Genomic DNA, 14,599 nt, shown 5'->3' on the forward strand with positions numbered 1-14,599 from the left:
TGGTAACAGAAGTTAGAGGTGAATATTTTCTCATACATACTTTTCTTCATCCCATCTTGTGCCAGCTTTAGCAGAAAAATCCCAGTTTGTGTTTAGCAAGAGTTTTCTGTTACATCTTAATTGGTTAACAAACTAGGAAGATATATGCCAGGATTATGACGAGAAGAGGGTAGAAGGAGAAGGGCTTGCTTCTGATACTTATAAAATATGATTTATGAAGCCTATAATGATTCTTAAGTTGGTACATTCCAGCTTGTTTTTTTAAAAAATAAATAAAATTTGAGATGTTTTGCTGTCATTTAGGCATTATTTCCATTTTCAAATAGAAGACTTCATATTTCTAATAGGTCCCTTCAGCCTGTTCATTAACCATGTACCTTCTTGATCTTTCTGAGAGCTACGGCATTCTTGGGCATTCTTTCTCCTCTGAGAGTTAAAGCATTTAGGCATTCTTCCCCTTCCGTGATAAGGGAGGGTTGGCAACAAATACCTGAAGTATATATACGTAGTTCACATTCTGCTAGCACTCCCTAGATAAGATAAAACAGAGGGTCCTTCTAGACATCCAGCAAAACCTGGAAGTAAGCAGGTTAAAAGAGGGGTGGCTAAAGGCTGTTTGGTGACGGTGCGGGTAGAATAGAGTTAACAGCTGAAAAGCACATGTTTAGAAGGTGCACTTAAAACCCGATTCCACCCAAAGTGCATCTTCCTTCGCATGACTGTATAACCCTGCAGTCATGGAAAACACGCAGCTTCCTTCCCACCCACCCCCTGAGTGAACTGCTTCAGCACACATGCACATTTCAAAAGCCTGAAATAGCTGATTGGATAGAACTGTGTGTAGACTTGCTTTCAGGTCTCGGGATTTTTTGACTCACTTTTAAAACCTGCATTTTGACACTGTCTGGGAAGCAACCATAAAAGTGAGATTCTTGAAATGCAGATAGATGTGACTGTAAGCTGTAAACTGCTTTGCATCTCTTGTAATAGAGGAAAGTGGGATATAAAGATGGTGGTGGTGGTGATGATGATCCTTAAGGCAGTGATGAAACCCCTTCCAGTGGTGTTGAACTGTAGTTTCCAGCATTCCTAACGCTTGGCTATGTTGAGTAAAACTGATGATATTTGCAATACAGCTACATTTGGAGGCCATGTGATTTTCACCTCTGTATTAAGGTTTCAGGAGGAAGATTGTAACTAGGGTTTGTCAATCAGGGTTCCAACACTCAATGATATACAATGCTAGCATTAAAAGCAAAGGTAAAATGGAATGTGATTACAATGCCATAGATCTATTACAATTACAGTAGAGTCTCACTTATCCAGCATTCATTTATCCAACATTCTGGATTATCCAATGCATTTTTGTAGTCAATGTTTTCAATACATCGTGATATTTTGGTGCTAAATTTGTAAATACAGTAATTACTACATAGCATTACTGCGTATTGAACTACTTTTTCTGTCAAATTTGTTGCTGCCTACACATCACTAGCATAATAGTAATAATAATAATAATAATTTATTACTTGTTGCTCTCTGTGTCTTGAGGCGGGGTACAATGTCATTGAAACAAGAAATCAAACACTATTAACAAGAAACACAGAGTTTAAATACAACTTAGAATTCACTGATAAAATGCAGATTAAAATTCACAACTTAATATTGACCAGGTATGTCTGCTGGAAAAGATGGGGCTTACAACACAATAGCATCTCTTTAAAACACAATAGCATTTTGAAACACAATAGCATCTCTTTAAAAATGTAATTGTGGATCTGTAGATAAGTAAATACAGTGAATAGCAAAAATCTACTTATAGAAGGAAAGAAGTGAAACTAAATTGGTCCCCTAGTATTACTATGGCAGGTCTAGAACAGGCTAATTAAGAAGAAAACAGCTTGTCTAAAATACAGAGCTTAAACATTTGTCTGAAACCATATTCTATATCTGAGGTTTTAATGGAAATAGAATGATTAAATACTGACCCACTTCCATGATTTGATTTTCTGCAATAAAGGAGGTAGAGAAAACTCTTCCTGGTCCCTCATGTTATCCTTTCAAGAATAGCACATCAAAAGCCACATTTAGGATGTTCTCAGGGTAAAGACAAAATGTTGTGATGCAGGTTGTAAGAAGTGTATATATGCAATCAAATGCTTGTACTCTTGTGGTTCATGCAAAATCGGATGATCTGGGCAGAGAAGGAAATGATGAGAGCTTGAAAACTAGAAATGCTGGTGTTCGCCTAGCTTGCGGTATGCTTGGACTGTCTAAGGCTTAGATGCGCCAAGAGGAGCGCTGTATACTAAAAAGCAACATGTCACATATATTTGTGGAATTCTTCAATTATTTGGCTTTGTTTAGGGTACAAAGCAACCAGCTTTGTACCCTAAATGTTTTCGCTCTGTTAAGCTGAATGTAAGCTGACATGTCTTATTTTATACACCTGTAATTAAAGGCATTATGAAACACACACAAAAAAGAAGTGTTTATATTATGCACTATCAGAATGTTAACAGCAATTTTTTTTGTTTATGCATTGCTCTTGGACATGCTGGTGATATAGAACATATTTTTGAGATTACACACTTAAGCCTCTTTGAAACAGTGTATAGCCATTCTCCATTACTTCTGGTTCCCTCAGACTTTAGATATTACACTGAAGCAGCAGCACATATTCAGTCATATTAGATGCATCTGCCAAATTCAATGTACACAGAACAGCTAGCTGTCATTGATCTTAAAGTATCAGTTATAGGCATAAAATGTCTGAGGTTATATAACTAAGAATATAGGGTTTGCTCAATGTAAATAATTTGGCTTGGATGTACACCACTCTAAAGGGAACATGTGAGTGTGCAGCCATGTTTTTCATATTGAATGCATCTATGTACTCAATTCAGTTTGATATGACTTTCATTTTTGTGGTTCAGTTCTATGGAATCACAGGAGTTGTAATTTTATGTGGTCTGTAGCCTTCTCTACCAACGAGTGCTGATTCTTCACCAAACTACAACTCCCATGATTCCATAGCACTGAGCCACAGCAGTTTTTTTTTCTCATGTCAGGAGCAACCTGAGTTGCTTCTGGAGTGAGAGAATTGGCCGTCTGCAAGGACGTTGCCCAGGGGACACCCGGATGTTTTGATGTTTTTACCATCCTTGTGGGAGGCTTCTCTCATGTCCCCGCATGGAGCTGGAGCTGATAGAGGGAGCTCATCCGCGCTCTCCCCGGTAATAGCTCCTATTTCCACTGAGATCACGATTTTGAATTGAGAGTAAGCCATGATCTTTCCACACAGCTATCATTTTCATCTGAAGATCTTATTCTCTACTTTTATTAATGACTTTTGTATTGTTTTAAATATTTTGTTAACCACTTTGAATCTTGTTATTGGAAGGAAGCAACAGTAGGTAGAGTGATCTCTCCCTCCACATCCCACTGTGTGTATGTGTGTGTGTAGCTTTACATATAGGTGTGGAGTTTAATGTATATAGTAAATGCTATTTGTAATCATATCAAATATTTTATAACAAAACCATTATATAACAATAAGTAGGAATGTTGCAATTATTTGAAACAGGGATGCGCAAATGTGTAAGCACTCCTATTCAGCACAAACTAACCCATTTTCAGAAGTTCTCTCAAACAAGCCCTTCCTTAAACTGAAGGAAGGTCCCTGAAGGTTGCTGGTTTGAATCCAACATGGGGAGAGTGCAGATTAGCTCCCTCTATCAGTTCCATCTCCATGCTGGGGCATGAGAGAAGCCTCCCACAAGGATGGTAAAAACATCAAAACATTTGGGTGCCCCCTGGGCAACGTCCTTGCAGACGGCCAATTCTCTCACACCAGAAGCGACTTGTAGTTTCTTAAGTTGCTCCTAACACAAGAAAAAAAACTTTGTACAGATATTATTATATCCCTGTCCACCATAGCAATATCATCAAATTTGCAGATGATAAAACCGTTGTTCGGCTTATCTCTGAAGCCTGGTCAGATTCTGAGTGCTCAAAAGATGAGGAAGGGGATTCTGGGATAGTTTCCCAGCATCCCAGAGGAGGATATAAATAGCCTGGAGAGAGTTGTTTTGGGATCTTCTGGCAGTTCCCATGAGACGGGAGAAAGCGATATCAGTTCTCATGAGAATCTGCCAGAAGTGCAGGCTGAGAGAAATGTGAGAGACAAATGTTTGCCCAGGTCAAGGCACTTGGAACTTAGGGGGCAGAGTGTACAACAAAGACAGACTCACTTTTCCGAGAGGCCTAAAGATAAGGAAAGAAAAAGCAGGTGTGTGAGTAATGATGTAATGGAAGAGATTGAGGCCTGGTATAATCCTTTGTGAGAACGACGTATTCAGGTGAATGGCCCTCGGTTTTTGGTCCTATGTTTTTGGGAATTCATGTATTCAAGTCTCCTGCTTCTAGTCCATGTGTGGCATACAGTGCCTGCTTTGGATTCCTGCTATCATGCTTATGGATATATCTGTGGATTGACTCTTGAGACTGTATCTGAAAGGATTTTGGACTCTTGGCTATCTTGGAAATAACTTTTGGAATTTTGCTTCTCTTTTTTTTTTAGCTTTGCTTATTTTTTATATACTCTTCTCTAAATAAACTTTACATATTGGATTATCAGAACAGTGTGTGGTTTGTGGTGAAAAGGTGTTTCAGGGCTCTAGTTCAACACTCTCTCCCCTCTTTGGAAAAACTTTATAATTACCACTGCCTTAAGAAAGCTCAGAGCATTCCTGGGGATCCATCTCACCCAGCCTATTCTTGTTTTTGAATTATTGCCACCTGGCAGATGATACAGGATGACAAAGACAAGGACAGACTGAAGGATAGCTTTTATCCTAAAGTTGTGGCTATATTGAACTCTGGTTTCACATTGATGTGATATTCGGGGCTATGTGGTGAGGGTGGGGGTGTGGAGGGATGGATGTATTGCTTTTGTGGTATGTGTGGAGGAAGGTATATAATTTCGTTATGCAATAGCACAATGACAAATAAAGCTATTCTCTTAAACATATCCATCTCCAGGCTAAAATATTATTACCTTGGAGAGTAGCAGATTATCAGAAAATTTTAATAAGACCCATTGGATTTATTAGGATTTTCATAAATACTGACTTGACATTCAACAGTAGAGTCAATGGTTCTAGCAATAGGATTAATTATTGAATTTAGGCCTAAATCAGTATTGAAAACTTGGTGGTTATGCCAGTGTTGTTGGACTGAAAATCCTGTTAGTCCTAACCAGCATAGCCAATGGTGAGGAATGCTAAGAGTTGGAGTCCAACATTATCTGGAAGTCTACAATCATGTACACGTTTACATGGGAGTAGTTCTTTTGAAGTCATTGGACTTCTCAGTAGTATTTCAGTGGGAATGGGCCTTATTGAACAATGGGATTTGTGGTTAAATTTGTTTAGAATTATGGTTTGCATTATGTTTCTCCGCAGTGTTTCTTAATCTTTCTGCGCTCTGAAAGTTAACTGCTTGATTGCATCAAATGTAATAGTATAGAAAAGGATTTTTTTTGTGTATAATATGGTTGAAACTTACGGATTTTGAAGCAAAGAAAATAATTCAATTTCTTTTTCCTACCCCTTTTCATCTAGTTTGTAGAGCTTCTGCTGGTTATAATTACAGCACATGAAAGTACGGAGGATGGTAGAGAACATGACAAGCACGTTTGACATAGGTAACATATCTCAAAAGAAAAAAAAACACAGTCATTTATATGTACTATTAAGTTTATAGTTGAGATATTTGAAATACTGAGAATTATTAACATATCCTAGTTTTAAAGGATGGATATATATAGGCAGTCTCCAAGTTACAAAAACCAACTTATAAATGACTCATAGTTATAAATGAGATTGAGACAACAGGAAGTGAGAGAAATCTACCCCTAGGAAGGGAAAGAAAGTGGTTTCTCATGGAGCTTTGTCACCTTGTTTCCACAACAAGCCAGTTTTTTTTCAAAATCATCACAGTAACAGAAATCTTCACAGACAGCAAAGCAAACACCACAGGGGCATTAACCCTTGCCTATGCTATCCAAAGCATGCATATGTATGTGTATATATATGGCTGGAGTTACACTTTAAAAATGTATCTTTTTGACCTACATACAAAATCAACTTAAGAACAAACCTACAGAACCTATCTTGTTCGTAACTTGGGGACTGCCTGTAAATGTTCCCTGAAATCAAACTGTGTGCTTGTAAGTAAATTTAATAATTTTTAAGTATATAATCATCATAAATTAGTAGTTGGAAAATTGGAGATATAACTGTGGATAAGATCCAACAATGTGAAAGGTCACTTCCTCTTTCCTCCCCGATGCAACGTAATAATTTCCTCCAAAATCTGTTTAAGAGAGAGGGAGAAATTAATTCTTCTGTCAGATGTTGTGCTTTTGATGAATGGACACCATTATATACCACCCTTAAATATTTAGTACTTCAGAACATTTGGAAGTAAATTTTTGGAGAGCACTGAATTACACAAGATTCATTTTAATATACTGAATTCATCAGTGTCATGATACATCTTAATTAATCTTCATCTGTGAACGTGAGACATTCAACATGGTCATAACCCAAAGACTATGAATAATATTTGGATTTGAACTAGTCTTAGCACCGTTGACCCTTCAGAGGAATCTTACTGATTGATTGGCTCATTTGATTTTTATAATGTATAGTTTGCTGTTTTTTACAGGTGCCAGGAGCACCCAAGAACCTGCATAAAATGCTATTAATTACCACTGTAAATGCATACATTTACTAAAATGTTAAAAAATACTAGACTGCTGCGGTAAGAAAAATGCAAGAAAACCAACAAAGCAAACAAGTTGCAAAACAAGTAACCATTTTCATGTACAAATAAACATGTTCTAAGTATGTGTCTTGAGTGTGGTAGGAGGAGATAGGCATGTCTCAATTGGAAAGTTGTTCCACAGTTGAGAGACAGTGATAAAGAAGCCCTGACATGTGCAATAGCAAATGGGCCACACTACGTCAGATCTCCCCGCCATCTGATCTTATATACACATAGTTTAGTAAACTCACAGATTCAGGTTGTCATCCAAAATGTTTGGAGGCTTTAATATTCACAGTTGTAATACAGTAGAGTCTCACTTATGCAAGCTAAAGGGGCCGGCAGAAGCTTGGATAAGCGAATATCTTGGATAATAAGGAGGGATTAAGGGAAAGCCTATTGAACATCAAATTAGGTTATGATTTTACAAATTAAGCACCAAAACATCACGTTATACAAGAAATTTGACAGAAAAAACAGTTCAATACACAGCAATGTTATGTAGTAATTACTGTGTTTACGAATTTAGCACCAAAATATCATGATATATTGAAAACAGTGACTACAAAGATGGCTTGGATAATCCAGAAGCTTGGATAAGCGAAGCTTGGATAAGTGAGACTCTACTGTATATACAAAATGTACAATCAGGATATGCAGATCCACTTTCTTTGTATTATTTATTTATTTATTTACTGTCTTTATATTCTGCCCTTCTCACCCCGAAGGGGACTCAGGGCGGATCACATTACACATATAAGGCAAACATTCAATGCCTTAACATAGAACAAAGACAAGACAAACGCGGGGCTCCGAGCTGGCCTCGAACTCATGACCTCTTGGTCAGAGTGATTTGTTGCAGCTGGCTGCAGCTGGTTGCTCAACAGCCTGTGCCACAACCCGGCCCCAGTACTAGCAAACAATCAGTCATGAGATAGTCACATACAACACATACCGTGTTTCCCCGAAAATAAGACAGTGTCTTATATTATGTTTTGCTCCCAAAGATGCGCTAGGTCTTATTTTCAGGGGATGTCTTATTTTTCCATGAGGAAGAATTCACATTTATTGTTGAACAAAAAAATGAACATTTATTATATACTGTACAGTAGTTGTAATCACAAAGCAACATAACCAAACCAGACAAACTGTGACCCCTGTCAAGAATTTCTTGTTACTACCATTATTTTAATGTACAACTGGTATGTACATTTACCAATCTTGCATGCTCTGGTGTTTTGTTTGGCAGGCGCTGGGCATGCTTCCAAACAAAAACTTTGCTAGGTCTTACTTTCAGGGGAGGCCTTATATTTAGCAATTCAGCAAAATCTCTGCTAGGTCTTATTTTTTGGGGATGTCTTATTTTCGGGGAAACAGGGTAGACAGATACTCACACCGAGTCACACAGGAGAGAGAAAGATGGATTCTTTCATCCTCTTTTTATACCCACCTGCTGCTAGGTCATCAGTAAGGGACTTTGCTATTTCTATCTAACAGAAAATTTTATAATACTTGGCTTTAACAACATTAGAAAGTTATCAGAGTAATTTATTTATTTATAGTATTTATATTCCGCCCTTCTCACCCCAAAGGGGACTCAGGGCAGATCACAATGTAAATATACATGGTACATGGCAAACATTCAATGCCATTAGACATACAACACACACAGACAAAGACAGACGCTATTTAACATTCCCAGCTTCTGGCTTTCTGCGGGTATGCTCCAGGAGGAGCTGCTGCTTCATCATCCATTGTGACACCGAGTCTTTGATAGAGTACTTCCTCATCTTCTGGCATGCATGCTGCTGGATATTTTTATGGTGACGTAAATTAGTTAAATTAGCCTCCCCGCATAAATTTCCTACTTGACAGATGCAACTGTCTTTCAGGTTGCTTAGGTAAACAACGAGCTGGGGCTATTTAATGGCTATTTAATGGTCGGGCACTTAATTCGACCAGGGATTCAGACTCTGTCAGTAGTGATTTCTTGCAGCTGGCTACTAACCAGCTGCGCCACAGCTTCCCCCAATAGTAAGAACTATTGTAGCCAGTTTATCCTAGTAGCTGTAGCTATCAAACTAGCCTTAATTGGCTGCAAACACTCCTTTCTGCCAAGGGCATCTATCCTTACAGTCTAGGCTCCATGCCTACTGTGTTCAGTGAGTCTACCAAAATGTCCATAATTTCTGCTGTAAGGGTGCATGGTGCTGCCACCATTTTTCTTCCCTCCTTCCTTGAGGTCCAGGCATTCCCCAAGGCTCAGTGTGTGCAGGGGAGGGGGGTCGTGCTACCACCAGCGCCAGGCAGGAGAGCACCATGCCATGATTCTATGGGTGCTGAGGGGTGTGCTCCAGTACCTGAGTGCTTGTCTTCCCTCTTTTGTCTTCCTTCCTTCCCTGCTTCCTCTCTCTACTCTCTCCTCACCAGACGCCACCACCACCGCTGAGGAGGAGGCTGCCAAGACATGCCCCAGTGCCAGACTTCCTGCCTTCCTTCCTTCTTTCTTCCTTCCCTGCTTCCTCTCTCCACTCTTTCTCCGCCCCAGACGCCGCCAACGAGGAGGAGGAGGCCACCAAAACATGTCTCAGAGCCTGCCCACTTGCCTTCCTTCACCTTTCGCCTTCCTTCCTTTCCTGCTTCTCTGCAACTCCCAGAGATCCACAGCAGTGAGCCGAGGCAGTTAAAATGGGGTCATAATGCATTAAATTTACAGTGTAGAGCCAGCCTTGGACAAATCTGAATGCATCCCTGCACCCAGTCAACAAGTGCTTCATAGGTGAAGCAGAATTATTCCTTTCCATTCATTTGTTCTCTCCTCATCATTCATAATGTCATACCTATAATTTATTTATTTATTTACTGTATTCATACCCTGCTCTTTTCAACCCAGGAGCTGGGCCAGGGGCAGTAAGGGAAATAAACACTGCCGCTTCCTTCAAAGCCCCTGGTGATGGTACCTTCACTTCTTGCTTTTGGTTGATCATTTCATCCCTCTTTCATTTCCTCCCTCCCTCCCTCCCTCCCTTCCTTGGATTTCTCAAAAAGAAGTCATGCCAGACTAATATAATTTTTTTATTAGGAGTTAAAAGCTTAGTAAATGCAGGGAATGCTGTGGATGTAGGATATCTTGATTTCAGTAAGGCCTTTGATAAGTTCCTCCATGATTTTTCAAACAAACTAGTAAAATGTGGGCTGAACAATACTATTTCTTTGAAACTAGGGCTCAGAACAATGGGTTCAAATTACATGGAAGGAAATTCCAATTAAACATTAGAAAGAAACTCCTGACTGTAAGAGCTGTTCAGAAGTGGAATTCACTGTCTCATAGTGTGGTGGAAGCTTCTTTGGAGCTTTTAAACAGAAGCTGGATGGCCATCTGACAGGGGTACTTTGTGCTTTTCGTTCATGGCAGGGGGTTGGACTAGATGGCCCATGTGGTCTCCAACTCTGATTCTATTATCGATCCTGCCCACCACTTTTATGCATATATCATTTGCACATGGATCACATCATGTTCCAAATACCTGGGTGATCCAGAATGAAAATGAACTAACAGTGATATGAATATGCCATTTGACTCATGATAGTAATGTACAGTAATATGCAAGTTGCTCCTTTATAATGAAATCTAATAGCACATTAGCAATTTATGTTATAGCAGTTTTTTTAAGGAATGGATAAGTGGTTCTAACATTGTGGTGCTAGTTCTGATACTGTGGGAATATTTCTCAATCATCCCATAGCTTGACTTGGAATTACAAATGGGATTAAAGGTAATCTAGAACAGGGCTTCTCAAACTTTTTCCACTCATTGCCCCCTTCTGCTCAAGAAGTTTTTACACAGCCCCACATATATAGGTGTATACTAGCTGTGCCCAGCCACACGTTACTGTGGCTTATGAGAATCATTTGTTGACCATGTGCAATAACTTTGCAGCCTCAAAGCCTGGCCGTTTTCTTCTTGTTTGGTGAGCTGGAATACGATGGAATAGGCTTGTTGTTTGGAAGGCTGGGTACTTGCGTTCTAGGGGAATGGTTTTTTGGTCAATTTGAATTTCACTGAATAGCTTGCTGCTTCAAAGCCTGGCCGCTTTCTGCATAGCGGCATCCTTCCTTGGGCAGGTTGAATGGGACGGAGTAGCCTCGTGGCTTCAAAACCTGAGAGTTTTCTATCTAGGGGAAATCTTGGTTGGCCAGGTCGAACAGCACTGAATAGCCTTGCTGCTTGCAAGCGTGGCCGCTTTCTACCTTGTGGAATTCTTGGTTGGCCAGGTTGAATAACAATGAATAGTCTCAGTGCAGCAAGTTTGAATGCTGCAATTAGTCATCTTGATTAGCATTTAATGGCCTTGCAGATTCAAAACCTGGCTGCTTCCTGCCTGGGGGAATCCTTTGTTGGGAGGTGTTAGCTGGCCCTGGTTGTTTCCTTTCTGGAATTCCCCTGTTTTCAGAGTGTTACTCTTTATTTACTGTCCTGATTTTAGAGATTATATTGTTCTGTATTATTATACCACAGTATATATTTATACTATATTTATAATCTTATATTATCTGCGTAGAACTGGATTCTATGAGGCCCCTTCTACACAGCTGTATAAAATCCACACTAAACTGGGTTATATGGCAGTGTGGACTCAAGATAATCCAGTTCAAAGCAGATACTGTGGATTATCCTGCGTTGGCATTCTGGATTATATAGGTGTGTGGTAGGGCCTTGACTCTACACTGCCATATAATCCAGTTCAAATCAGATAATTATTTTATAGGCAGTGTAGACGAGGCCTGAGTGAAGAGGCCCTGAGCTCTATTGTGGCTGAGTGGGTTGCTAGGAGATGAAGTGGGAGGGGCCTAACCTTCTAACTGGCAGCTAGGGAAAAAACAGCATTTCCTGGTCCCCTAATTTGGACTTTTTTTCTAGGTTTTTTATTTGAAAAACATATTTTGGATGACTGTGTCTTTTGTGGCCAAATTTGGTGTGATTTGATTCAGTGGTTTTGTTTACTCCATAGTAAAATGCATATATATATATATATAGAGAGAGAGAGAGAGAGAGGGGGGGGGGTAGGTATGACAACCAGAAGTTTACCGATAATCAGCAATTACAAGGGTTGTTAAACAGGCTGATTTTGCTTTTTATGAAGTATAACTGAAGCATTTTTACAGAGTCCTCTGTAAACACTGCAGGTTGTTGATAACAGATTCATGTAAATGTCTCAAATAACTACTAGATGGTGTTCAGAGACCCTTTTTGGTGACACATTTTTTGCAACCCCTATTTTCATTTGAGGTTGGAACCCACAGTTTCAGATGCAGTGATTTAGATCAGAGCTTTTTAAACTGTTTGAACTTGCAACCCCTTTTTGTCCAAGAAAGTTTTATGTGACCCCATGTATATAAAATAGATATGCAAATCAAACTTTGGAATATCAGATGGTTAAATCTGTGGATATGGAGGATCAACTATACTACAGCAATAATGTGTGTGCCTCAGTTCCAAGTACAGTAGAGTCTCACTTATCCAAGCTAAACGGCCGGCAGAACGTTGGATAAGCGAATATGTTGGATAATAAGGAGAGATTAAGGAAAAGCCTATTAAACATCAAATTGGGTTATGATTTTACAAATTAAGCACCAAAACATCTGTGATGAACCATGGGCCTTGTAGTCCTGCTCAGGACATTGTAATCCCTGATGAAGATGAAAACTTGGGTTTTTTACCTTCCCAGTCTGAACTGGATTCCTCTCAGCCAGATCCTTCCCAGGCAGATCTGGAAACCTTGCACCTGCAAGAAAGTTGTGCCCCAGAAGTATGTCAAACAACCCCAGAGCCTACTTCTCCCGTGTTCTTGCGCCGGGAGTTTTGTAAACAACAGAGAAGTTTGGATTCAGCTTCGCGCAGGAGTGCGAGGATAGCAGCTAAGAATGTTGCCAATTAACATTGGTTCTCGTGAGAATCTTTAAGGAGTTTAACATCTGGTCTCAGAGTTTAGCTTTCGTTTCTGATTCCCAGAGAACCGCTTTGGTGAGAAAGTTGGACTCTATATAGGTGTTTTGCCCGCGTAGCAACTTCGCGGAGTCAATTCGTCAGCCTACGGAGCGAGTTGTGTCTGGACAGCGCGCTCCGATTCAAGCCTCGCTTCAGCTCAAGCCTTGCCTTGCTATCCAGCCTTCGCCTTGCTTCCCAGCCTTTGTTTACCTACGGACTTTGCCTTGTTTCCCAGGACTAATCCTTGCCTTGTTTCACGGATTTTACCAAGTTATTCCACGGACCTTGTTCTTGTTCTTAGTTACCTTGTTCCACGTTCAAGCCTTGTTTCAAGTATCAAGTTATTTCCTAGCCACGCTCAAGTTTTATGGACTAAGGACCTTGTCATCTCCCCTCACTTTGCTTGGCAAAGTGAGTGTTTCGGTTATTGGATTACAACTTTGGACCTTAATATTTCTTATTGGACATTGCTTTTTTGGACTAATTCTGACCTTTCCTGAAGGGTCTAATTCTGGACTATTTTCTATACTTGTTTTTATTAACTTTATATATTCCTTCAATAAAGATATTAGATAGATTCTGGCCTCTGTGTATGGTTATTGGTGCCTCTGCCGCCTGGGTCGTGACAGTTTGACTCCGCCACCCATAAGCACCAACTAACCGAGGCCAGGATGTCTACCGGAGCCGCGCCGGCTGGACAGCCGCTCAGCTACACCATCAGCAAGGACGAAGTGGACCGCATCCGTGACAGACTCAACGCGCAGGATGGAGAAATAAAAGGGTTGAGGGAGCGCGGAGTTCGCCTCCCGGCCATGGCGTTGCCTACCAAGTTTTCTGGAGAAGCTGCTAAGGTTCATGTTTTCCGCCGCCAATGTCAAGCTTATCTAGAGGCCCGTGATGCCGAGTTTCCCCAAGAAGACATCAAGGTGGCGTGGGTCTACAGTCTTCTAGACGGACCAGCGGCTAGCTGGGCGACGGCCCTGTTTGATCAAGCCTCCCCCCACCTAAGTTCAGCACAACGCTTCTTGGATCACCTTAAGGAGACCTGGGGAATCGAGGACAATTTGGAGGCAGCCGGTCACAAACTCCGGCGCCTCCTTCAAGGAGACAGACCCATGTCTCAGTACATAGCCGAGTTCCGCGTGCTGGCCCACAACACCGGCTGGAACGATGTAGCCCTCAGAGGACAATTTCGGGAGGGTCTCAACATTGAAATGCTGGAAGAAATCTCCAAGGTGGATCCTCCCCAGACCCTCGAGGCACTCATTGATCAATGTTTACGGGCTGAAGTCATGATTGCCAACAGGAAACAATGGGTTCGAGGCCAGGGCGGTAGAGCCGGGGCAAAACCCCCCGCTCCCGCCAGTGTTCAGCCACGTCCGGTGTGGAGACCCCCGCCGCCAACCCCATACCCCAGAGGAGGCGAGGAGGTGCCGATGCAGTTGGGCAATGTGCGTCCCAGACTAGATGCCGCCGAGAAGGCCCGTCGTCAACGCTTGAACCTCTGCTGGTACTGCGGGAACGGGGGCCACTTCGCCAGAGAGTGCCCAGCCAAAGGGAAGCCTGCCGCCCGTCTTGCGGCGGCGTCCTCCACGGAGTCGAAGGCGTCTGAGCCGACTGGCACACAGCCGGCGGGGGAAGCCAACGACCGGGTGTAGAGAGGCTCGCCAACCCGGTCAAAAAATCCATCCAAGAGCCGCCAACCGGGGTCCTGTTCCTTCTCGTGGTCACATTATGGTCAGCAAAAAGGGGACCCGTCATGATCCACGCCATGATAGA

General features: G+C 41.3%; 1 protein-coding gene across 6 annotated transcripts in view; it reads left to right on the forward strand.

Annotated features, from left to right (window-relative positions):
- syt14 (synaptotagmin 14) overlaps window positions 1–14,599 on the forward strand; it is a 123,219-nt gene that overhangs the window by 22,101 nt on the left and 86,519 nt on the right. Inside the window, exon 3 of one of the 6 annotated variants that reach the window (XM_062971699.1) lies at window positions 5,625–5,707. The exons of the other annotated variants lie outside the window; for them this stretch is intronic. Coding sequence (XP_062827769.1) covers window positions 5,659–5,707 — 49 coding nt within the window. The 5' untranslated portion in view covers window positions 5,625–5,658. The remainder of the gene's footprint in view (window positions 1–5,624; window positions 5,708–14,599) is intronic. 6 annotated transcript variants of the gene reach the window in all.

The sequence above is a fragment of the Anolis carolinensis genome, chromosome 1 (genome assembly GCF_035594765.1).
Source record: "Anolis carolinensis isolate JA03-04 chromosome 1, rAnoCar3.1.pri, whole genome shotgun sequence".
Classification (NCBI taxonomy): Eukaryota; Metazoa; Chordata; class Lepidosauria; order Squamata; family Dactyloidae; genus Anolis; species Anolis carolinensis.